The sequence below is a fragment of the Siniperca chuatsi genome, linkage group LG1 (assembly GCF_020085105.1).
Source record: "Siniperca chuatsi isolate FFG_IHB_CAS linkage group LG1, ASM2008510v1, whole genome shotgun sequence".
NCBI lineage: Eukaryota > Metazoa > Chordata > Actinopteri > Centrarchiformes > Sinipercidae > Siniperca > Siniperca chuatsi.
Window position 1 is genome coordinate 13,826,035 of NC_058042.1, and position 10,587 is coordinate 13,836,621.

Consider the following 10,587-nt stretch of genomic DNA (forward strand, 5'->3'; position numbering starts at 1 on the left):
CTGAAAATAGCTCAGGTTTTTATTCAAACATTTTTTGCACAAAAGGCCAAAACAGTAAAAAACAAATGTTATAGTTCACCTACAATAGTGCAGCAAGCGGCCTCATGTATAAACTGATACTGTGTTCATCTTGATCATGAGATTATTTTTAAATTGTGTATGCACGGCAAAGGGGTATGTTGACTTTTGTTGCCGTCCGGTGAAAACCATGCATCTCCAGATTTGGTAATGTTGAATTTTTCAGATAAACAGAAGGATTAAATGTTTCTTCATGGGTAAAATTTCTCCTACTTCTTTGCATAAATAAACCATTTAAAACCCAAATGGATTGTCTGAAAAATACATTATCCCAAAGTTTACATGCCTGTTTTTCTTAGTTTGTGAAAAGTGAATGTTTTAGAGATACATGGTTTTCACAGGACAGCGAAGACATATAACATCACACACTGATAAGCATCAGTCAAGGCCGGTTCTTTTACATTTGCCCTGCAGATGTGTGCACATCTAGCCCTCGGCCGGCATAGATCTGGGAGCTTTTTCTCAACTTTAGTCTCAATGTATTAATAACAACTTCTGCATATTTCTGCCTACGCATCATTCAAACAAAATATTAACACAAATGAAGCCACCGAAGTAACAAACTATCAAAACTCTCCCATATAAGGCACAACAGTGAATAATTATTGGATGTAATTTCAACTTTGGAAGTATTTTCTTAACTATTAGTACAATGCTTTCCACATGGAAATTAGATGCCACTGATGCCATTTTTCAGTCATCCATTTTCAATTCACAGTGCTGTTGTAACACTCATGTAGTGCAGTGTTTACTACATAAACAGTCACTGTGGCATTCTAGTGCGTCTAATTTCTCAGTAGTGGCAATGGAGGAACTGAAGAATCAAACACATGCAGAATCGGCAACAAAAAAAAAAAAAACGCAATTGGACAGGCAGCGAGGTATGTCAAACTTTTGAAAATGTATCATCATTTCTGTTGCTTACAGCTTAACTCTTAAACATAAACATGTTGGGACATATAAACAGTGTAATAACCCAGAAAAGGTTGTCATGCAGTAAAGCACACCACAGGAACTCTGTTGACCCAAAAGTGGAATTTAAAGAAAGATCAGCAAACATCCTCAAATTAAAAAAATACACTCCTGTAGAGTTAAAACAGTTGGACAGAGTTTGTAACCAGCCAACCTGCAACCAATCTGTTCTTCTATATACTGTACATATGTTTCTTTATAGTAATACTGTAAGTTTATAAATGATGATGATGCCCCACTTATATAGGCCTGTGTTTCCATTTTTTATGTAGCACTTCCATTTAAAAAGGTTGAAACATCTTTGTTAGAACGCAACTTAATTATTAGTACTCCTATTCACTAAGGACATTTATTTAGTGTTGTAGTTTAATATGTCTGTAATTAGAGCCACAGTACATGCCCAAAAGTCAATATTTGTCATTATTTCAGATTTAGACATATGCTCCAACATGTAGATGTACAAACAAACTATATGTACAAACTATAATAATGAGACCAAACTATTTCACAGCTTTATGATCATTTAAGTATCAGGTTGATAATGGCATTTATATTTTTCCCAAATCATCTAAGACATTGGATATGAGTTTGGGCATGAAAAAGAACAGAGCATTTTGTGTATTATTTTAGAAACTACTTGTAATGACCAGTAAATTAGTAATTTAAAAAGACCAACATATTTGACATATCAGTTTAGACTTGTTTCCTGAATGCCTCAACATGATTAATGTGTGAAATATATTTCCACCCTTGGATGCACAACGGAAGAAACCCATTCAGAGGATAACTGGAGAGGATTTGGTTCCCCCTCTTACACACATGTTCGGCTCCAGATGTCAGTGTGACCTTGATGTGATTTCTACTGTACACAGAATTAATGTAACCTTGTGGCATATTGAAACACTTGTGGATCTTTGCAGATGGCAACTCAATGGTGGCCATTTCTCCTGCAAAGGTTTGTTTTGTATGATATAACATGTCCGCTGGTGAAGATCCCCGTGGTCTCAGTCCGAATCAGAGTCTGAACACTCATCTAGAAAATAAAATTGAAAAAACACCACTGGTATTAGAATGAGTGTTAGCTGTCTGTGTGGGTTTTCTGTGGACCAGTTACATAAATAAGTAAAACTTTGGCAAGTGTAGTGACTTACATGCGAGAAAGTAACAAATCGAGTAATATGGTGCACTTTTTAAACAATGATAGGACATGATGTATTAAACTATCTGAGGTTGAGTCATGATATTGCTGAAACAAATTGTGGGTTGTATTTTCGTGAAACTACACAACAAGTGCAAGGTTTGACACATAACACTTTGTTTTTTAAAGGGTTGGTTCACCCACATCACAAAAAGCATATCCATTTCCACATAGCAGTATCAAAAAGATAGTTTCAGTTTCATTCACAGAGGTCTTAAAATATCCATCCCTGAAACTTGTGACGGCTCTGCAATGTCAAAGAGGTGAAAACATTTCATATGTGACACTCAAAGCACTGAAAATGACTAAACAAACCTGCCCAGAGACAATTTAGAGGTGCAGTTGTGTACAAACAGTTAATATCAAAGTGAAACAGGCAAAACGTGGTGTGCATAAAAGGGGTTTACTGAATGTATAAGTGGTATGTCTATGCTGTAACTTGTGCACTTGTGTTTGCAGTAAAAGGTGGTCCAAAGTGAGTAGGAGGCAGTTGAAACACAAACCCAATTTCATATCTAAACTGCACTCTGCCACGTCAACACAACTTACTACAATCATTTTATTTGCAGCTCTTCAGGCTAACATGAAAACGCAGCCCAAATGTGTAAGTCAACATTAAAAGTTTAAAGGGCGGGTTTACCCAAATTACAAAAAAATACATAAATAAACGTGATAGCATGTTCTGTGGAGTGACAGGGACACCACAAATAAAATTATTTCTCAGAGACAGATATCTCAAAACCTGGGCAAACAAAACCAAAAGTATCTGCATGGCTACATCCTGCTAGAGGTAAGTGAGAAAATGTGTTTATGTCATTTGGACTAACTGACTCTTTAACCCCAGAAAAGGGCAGAGGATTCTTGCATGCAAAAAAAATGACATATCTGACATTTATACATATATCTCAAAATGTAGCAGAAAAGGCCAATTTCATATATGCCCAACATGCTTTTAAAGATATACACATAATATATATAATTTTTATGACATAAATGCTGATATATGAGATTTTGATATGTTGTTCCTTAAATTAGTAAGAGATCCATCCATCCACCTGGGCGGTGGATTCAAACCCAAGACCTTGTTGCTTTGTTGCTTGTGAGGTGACAGTGTTAATCACTGCACAACAGATATTGGATCAAACTATATGTCCATATACAGTATAAAACATACTGTATATAGTCTATTATTTAAGTTCTTATATGGCCATATATCAGATTTTCATTGGAGTTGTTACCTTGCTGTCTTGATGGCTCATCATTGGACTCCCCTCCTTGCTTTAGGAAATTGGCCAGCTCATTAAAAATGAGGTAAAAATCTAAAGCGAAAACGATGGTGGCAATAAAGCCAAATACCTGTGAAAAGAAGGACATTAATATTAGTAATACATAAATTATGGTGGTGTAGGTTATGATGAGAGTTCAAAAGTCGACTTTACCCCAGCAGCCTTAGAGGACCCGTCCACATATCTGGACACTGCAATTATGGAGATGATGAAAAAGATAATGGAGGCAGTCACACATCTCATGAAATCCTTTGAGAGAAAAGAAAGAAATGCCATGATGAACTTTATATTACTATTTTCTTAGTTTTAGCACTGGAAAACAGTTTTACTCATGTAAAATAGCATGTATGTATATCCACTTCAAAGTTTTACATTTTATTTGAAAATTGCTCTCACCATAAGAGGCCAGAGGAAGCCTTTAAACCTCTCATTGAATTTGGTGGAGTAAGCAAACAACAAGAAGAGAGAAGCCAGGAACTCCAGCAGGGGAACTGTCACAAAGGCTGCTGCCGTGGATGCCGCGAAACATACAAATGATACAAAGGACAGAGCCTACAGAGACAATTAGAAATAGAGAGAGAAAGATAAGTGTACTAGTCTACTGTATGTTTAGATCAATGAAAATGACTGAAGCCTCGAGCAAAGGCTGTCTTGAATTTATGTACGTATTTATCTGTTTCTAAATGAACTGCTTGATGCCAAAGGCAAATTTACAACTGATAAATAAAATGAAGTTGAATCTTCTTTGATCTTCTCCCTTTAAGATAATGCTACACAGCCCCGAAGCTGTGAGTCTGTGTGAACTACAGCTTCAGGCCCACTTCCTGTAAGGAGATACAGCTGTTAAAAGACAATGTTTATTCACACAGGCACTGTACACTGTTACACTGAACCCCACTCCTTTTCTCTCACACATCACACTTGTGCAAACACCCACAAACACAAAGCTGTAATAATGAAAGACAACGTCAAAATGTGCTCTGTGTGTGCAACAATGTCACAAGTACTTGAAATGCAAGTAAATGAGCCTGCCCTGTGTTTGACGCTCTCCATTAGAAGGGCTGGACACACCATATCAGTGCAAATGAAGGCAAGTCCAGACACCGTAATTTTAAACAGGCCTGGCCAGCTTCTCTTTGTCTCAGTCAGTCATCCAACACTGCCCTGAGGTTAGAAACTCCCCCTGACTGAACCCAAGCTGCTGCTGTTCTTTAAAAAATGCTGCTACTGAGCAACATACTGCCAGGAAGCTGTACGTTTAATAAGACAACACCTACAGGTAAACTATAGAAGCTTTTCTTCGAGTTTCTCAGTAGATCCCCGTGCATGTTTGCTAGTGGAGAATAAAGTCTGGGATGTTGGGATGACTATGTTGCACTAAACAACTCAGCACAGGATGAGCTGGCAGAGTCTCTACATTTTCCTGCACACATCATATCAGTGATCAGGCAAATTATTTTTCATGTTGTTAAATGTCTGGAAAGTGAGACTGCTCTAGGGCTGCAACTAACAATCATTTCAATTATAAATAATTAGTTTTTTTGCTAATCGATGAATCTTTTGGTCGACAATAGTGAAAAATGCCCATCACAATTTCCCAGGGCCCAAGGTGACATCTTCAAACATCTTGTTTTGTCTGACCAACACTCCAAAAGCCAAATATTCCGTTAACAATGAAATAAAACAGAGAAAAGCAGCAAATCTTCACACTGCAGAACCTGGACACATGTTGATTAATTTTCTGTCGAATGATCAATCAATTACTCAGCTAATCGCAGTGGTGCAATGTAACTAAGTACATTTAAGTACTATATTTAAGTACAATTGTGACATATATACTTTACTATCACTATTTCCATTTTCTGCTACTTTATACTTCTACTTCACTATACATCTCCGAGGGAAATATTGTGCTTATTACTGCACTGAATTGATTTGACACTTATAGTTTACTAGTTACTTTTTATATTAAAAAAAACATGTGATTTTTAGACTATGGTATTTCTACTTTTACTTAAGTAAAGGATCTGAGCACTTCTTCCACCTCTGCTCTGTAGTAAAGACGCACTGTATTTTGAAGTGGGATCAGATGGGAGAGAGCATGTTTTCAAAGCATTGCCCTTAAAAGGTATGTGATGAGTCAAATGAACAGGCATTGAAGGTAGTGAAACTTGCTGTGAGTGCATATGTGGGCTTTTAAATTCACAAAAACATTATAAATCCTGATGTCAGAAACACCTTACATACTGAGCTGAGAATTCTGACAATCCTCAGTTTTTCACTTTGCACCACCTAGGGAGGAGGCACACTTTGCACACATTTACCACACCATGTACCTATTATTAACAGCTTGTTTGCATTTTGAAAATATTTCAAACGCTACAGAAAAATCTGCTTTTTGCAGCACACTCAGTGTACACCCTGTGATTTCACATTCCTTATCGGGCCTGTTGCTGGTTGGGATTGAGAATCCTAATGAGAAATACACTGTGGTCTGACACGCTGTGTATAATAATGCATGCTCAGCAGGATATGTGTCTGACTAATACTCCCAAGAATGGTAAAGCTACAAGCTGCGCTCTTTTTTGGAAGACACATCTTAGCGTTGATTTCAGTGACTGCTGATATAAAACCACCTATAAGCTTTAAATTGTATCAAAAAGACAATACAACTGTGATACTATTTTCCAAGAAGAGTAGCTTCCCAGCTACAGCAAGGAGGTTGCACACTCCCACAGTGCATATGGCACAATACAGTAAATACCAGGAATATAATTATATGAATAGTAATAATACCATTGTTAAAACTAAGGTACACTCTAAGCTAAAACCAAATGAATCCCAATTTACTCCTGTTCCACACCATTAAAATTTAAACTTTAGTTTCTGAGTGCACCAGTTGGCATTGTAAAGGGCTAGTTCACTCAAAAAAAAAAAAAAAAAAACGCTCTCACTTACATCTAGTGGTATCTAAGCAGGAAGATATTTTTTTGTGGTGGTCATAACAGTGAAAAATTGCACAGCATTTAATTGCACTGTCAACAGTTTTCAAACTATTTCTTCTGTAAAAAGTAGTTCCAGTTAGGGCTGGGCGATATGACAATACACTGTGAAACAATATTGATTTCTCAACCGTCAGAGTTTTCACCACACTGTTATTCTGTGATAGCTATCCTCTTAACATCTCTCATTGTATTACATCATTGTGATGTGCAACGTTGCAAATCTATAACCAAGACTGTTTTTTTTTTTATTAAATTCCCGTACAACCTCACACTCTCACCACACAAACATAAAGTATTAGCAGAGGTGGTGAGACACACATGTACTAACACATCACGTCTCGTGATCAGTTGAGTTAATCTAAATAACAGCCACATTAATTTCAAATACTGTCATTTGCAGAAGTGGTCTTTATTTCAGGTGAGGTAGCCCACCTGACAGAAACCCTGAACAGCATTTCATAATGTCCTAAAGCTTTGTCTTACCACTCTATGCAAGTTTAACACATACATGCACACAGCAGGACACACTTCTGCTGTCTACTGTCAATATAGGCCAGGGGTTTTTTAGTGAAGTTATACAGTAACGCTTTAGTCCCATCTGAAGATCACAGTCACACTGTTAAGTAGCAGTGAAGAGGCTGTATTGTGTGTGTGTGTGTGTGCAGGGGTGCTGTGAGCTCTGCATTCACACACAGTGAGGACTGTGCTCCAGGCTACATGTTATGGCAACAGAGTGAAGGATGTGACTGTGGAGAAGATGACTGCTCTCTCACAGCCCAACATGAGCTGAATGTCACATGACACAAATGTGATTGTTCATACAGCATTCTAAACGCAGTTACTGCTGGTCCTGCTGGTCCTGCTGGTGACCCCACCACCACCACCACACGTAGTCTTTCAGTTCCTGGTTTGTTGAATCTTCAACAGTGAGGAAAAAGTAACTCCTCTACGAACTTTAACATAAGCTGATTAAATTGATCATGCACAAATTGACACAATAGAGATTGCAAGACGCTTAGACCGTTATTTAGCTGGATCACTGACAGAAAAGAGGACTCTTAAACATGAATGTCTTCGTGCGGTGCGTCCATAATCTAGTCTAAATGTTTATCCCAAGTTTCAGAAGTTTACCTCATAGTTGCTATAAACCCTTACTGCACCTCCCTTTACTAATGGAAAACTTGTGACGGAAACGGACTGACCTATATTCCAAATGACCGTTAAGCAGTCTTTTAAAGTTATTTCTAAATGTGGATTAAAGCAACGCATTGTTATAGCTGCCATAACTATTGGAAAATAGCAAATAAAAGTATCCAACACGCAGCTCGCTTTGACTTTTGCGCGCATTAACCGAAACAATGGCACAGTAACAGTTTGATGTGTTTCAGAAGTGATTCCTCTGGTCATTTCTTACCACTTCAGCAATAAGCAGCATGCCTTTCCTAGAGGAGACGAACTCTTTGCTCGGAAGAACAGAGAGTAGGATAGTCTGGCGCGGCTGATTCGAGTTGGGAGCCTCGATGTCCCCCATTGTTGAAAAAGATTTTTAACTAAACACGTCAGATAGACCAAGCTCCACGTAACGTAACGGATTCACGGCAAAACAAAAAAGATATGTGGAGGCGTGAGGCTTCTCGGAGGTGGAAACGGAAACAATGACAGCGCGGAAACGCAGCGCGAGCTCCAAAAAGCCAACATCTGCTTTCTCCAGATGTGAAATGCGATGCCCCCTGCAGCTGCACACAAACCAATCCTGAGCCATTCAGTGCAAATATCCAACTCGTGATGTCACAAGGCAAAGAGCAATCTTTATTGATATTTGTTGTTTCCATAAATATCAACATCTGTAAATTATCTTTCAGAAATGCAGCAGCATCAGTTTGATTTACAGCTGGAATCTTAAATATACCGAAAACTGGTACAAACTTTGAAGTGGTAGATATGTTTTTTTAAAACACATTGTACAATACAGCCTTACAATAAGTTCCGTTATTCAGACTTCAGAGCTCATGGGAAAGTAGCCTAATCAGTGGTAGGGGATTTGAACTTGTTAATGCTCACATACAATAGTACACTGTATACATTTACTCTAACTGATTGATTCATTCGTTGTCTTGATTCTGGGTTCACTTCTTCGCTTGTTGAATGTGATGTTCTTGAAAAGCATGTAGCTGTCCACACACAGCAGCCCAGCTGACATTAAACCAACTATCTGCAAATAGAGAGGATATTTCAAAATAAATGCATCACACTACAGGTCAACAAATCCGGGGTCCTGTGTGTGTGTGTGTGTGTGTGTGTGTGTGTGTGTGTGTGTGTGTGTGTGTGAGAGAGAGAGAGAGAGAGCTGGTATGTTGTGGGGACATAAATCTGTTTATACAGTCACATTGTGGGGACTCGCCTTCCTTCTGGGGACAAAACACAAGTCTTCATAACATAAATCATTTTATTTTAGGGTGAAGACTTGGTTAAGGTTAGGGTAAGGTTAGGTTCAAGTTAAGGTTAGGTAAGTAGTGGTTATGGTTAGGATTAGGTTAAGTACACAGGAAATGAATGTAAGACAATGCCCTCACAACTGCATGTGTGGTGTGTGTGTGAGTGTGTGTGTAAGTGAGTGAGAGAGAGGGAGAGAGAGAAAAGCTACATCTCCAAAAGGTCTTCACATTGTTGGGCTACAGCACACGTACATAGATTTGTATTGGTTTTATTGACAGTGTATAGTGGAAAACTAAAATCCTCATATCTAAATTGACCCACACAACTGATATTTCAATTATAGATTAAAGAAATATTTCTCACCCCTCCAACCAGTGTGCCTGTGACGGTGTATGTAGTCAGAGCCATTAGGCTTAAGGTAATAAAGTAGACCACTGCAAACATTGAGTTAAAAACATCCTGAAGAGAAAAAAAGAGAAGAACAAGAACTTTGGATGAAGCATGTACAGCTGTTCTTTTCAGCACAAGGCCTATAAAAACATGAATTATATTATAACGCCGTGCTGTAAAACATCACCCACAATGAGAGGCCAAAAGAAGAAAGTCAGCTTCTTGTTGAGTTTGAGCACGTACAGCAACACCAGAAGTAAAGTGATCAGAAACTCCAACATTGTGGCTGCAATGTACTTTGGTGTGGATGCTGCAGCGAAACACACAAATGCTACAAGCAAAGTCACCTAGAGCGTGAAAAAAGAGAGATTAAATTGTAATACCATGACACTTCAAGCATAACAGTTGTTCCAGTTAACTCATTGCCTTCCTTCATACATGTTGCACATTCCAGTTTGTGTAGAGAAAGAGGAACTGAGTTGCCACATCACAGATCCAGTTGTTCCTTTAGCCTCTAAAATGCTCTATGCTTCAAGTTAACTAAAGTATACAGCAAACTACTTATGCTACTTTGTTATTGCCTCATGTACTGTATCTGTACCCCTTTCTAATGCGTACAGGATATTGCCAGCACATCTTAGCTGTTACAGCACTTCTGTTGCAAAAAATGTTCAAACTTTTGGTTATATGCAGATTGTCTCACCATCTCTGCTACTTTCAGGATTCCCCTCTTGGATTTGAGAAAAGCAGTGTCCATGTCCATGGTTGGTCGTTCATTTTGATCCTCTGACATGATGGTGTGTTTTAATCTGCAAAAGACACTTCACTCTGTCTGTTTCCTGAAACAAGCAATTTCCTTTTCGCTGTGTAGGAAATGACTGTAATGACTGTTGTAAGAATAAGCGCAATATTTTCATACCAGCAGCTACGTGGCACTTTTACTGAAAATGCTAAACAAGACATAAATACATGAATATGTGCTCTTATTTTTTACAGGATATTCCACAGGATACATAGAGTCATAGAATAATCTCCATCAGGGCCTGCTAGAAATCTGTCAAAGTGAACAGAGAGAGTTTGGTTAACTTTATTTGTCAAACTGAGGCTGAGGTGGACATGTTTAAGATAATGTTAGCCTATTTATTACATCATGATGAATAAATCATCTGCAACAATGTCATTATGTGTTGGACAACAATACATTTTTAGAGGTTTTAGTGCT

General features: G+C 38.1%; 2 protein-coding genes across 2 annotated transcripts; both read right to left on the reverse strand.

The window, feature by feature from the left end:
* Position 1: 1 nt before the first annotated feature.
* cmtm3 (CKLF-like MARVEL transmembrane domain containing 3) lies at positions 2-8,204 on the reverse strand. The gene is made up of 5 exons (XM_044206083.1): positions 7,954-8,204; positions 3,931-4,086; positions 3,688-3,783; positions 3,487-3,604; positions 2-2,083 (listed from the first exon to the last, which is right to left on the reverse strand). Exons 1-5 carry the CDS (start codon positions 8,068-8,070, stop codon positions 2,055-2,057), a joined length of 516 nt encoding a protein of 171 aa, XP_044062018.1. The 5' UTR covers positions 8,071-8,204; the 3' UTR covers positions 2-2,054.
* Positions 8,205-8,327: 123 nt separating this feature from the next.
* Positions 8,328-10,443, reverse strand: LOC122880709 (proteolipid protein 2). Its single transcript, XM_044206096.1, has 4 exons — positions 10,069-10,443; positions 9,557-9,712; positions 9,339-9,434; positions 8,328-8,751 (listed from the first exon to the last, which is right to left on the reverse strand). Exons 1-4 carry the CDS (start codon positions 10,156-10,158, stop codon positions 8,629-8,631), a joined length of 465 nt encoding a protein of 154 aa, XP_044062031.1. The 5' UTR covers positions 10,159-10,443; the 3' UTR covers positions 8,328-8,628.
* Between the last annotated feature and the right edge of the window lie 144 nt (positions 10,444-10,587).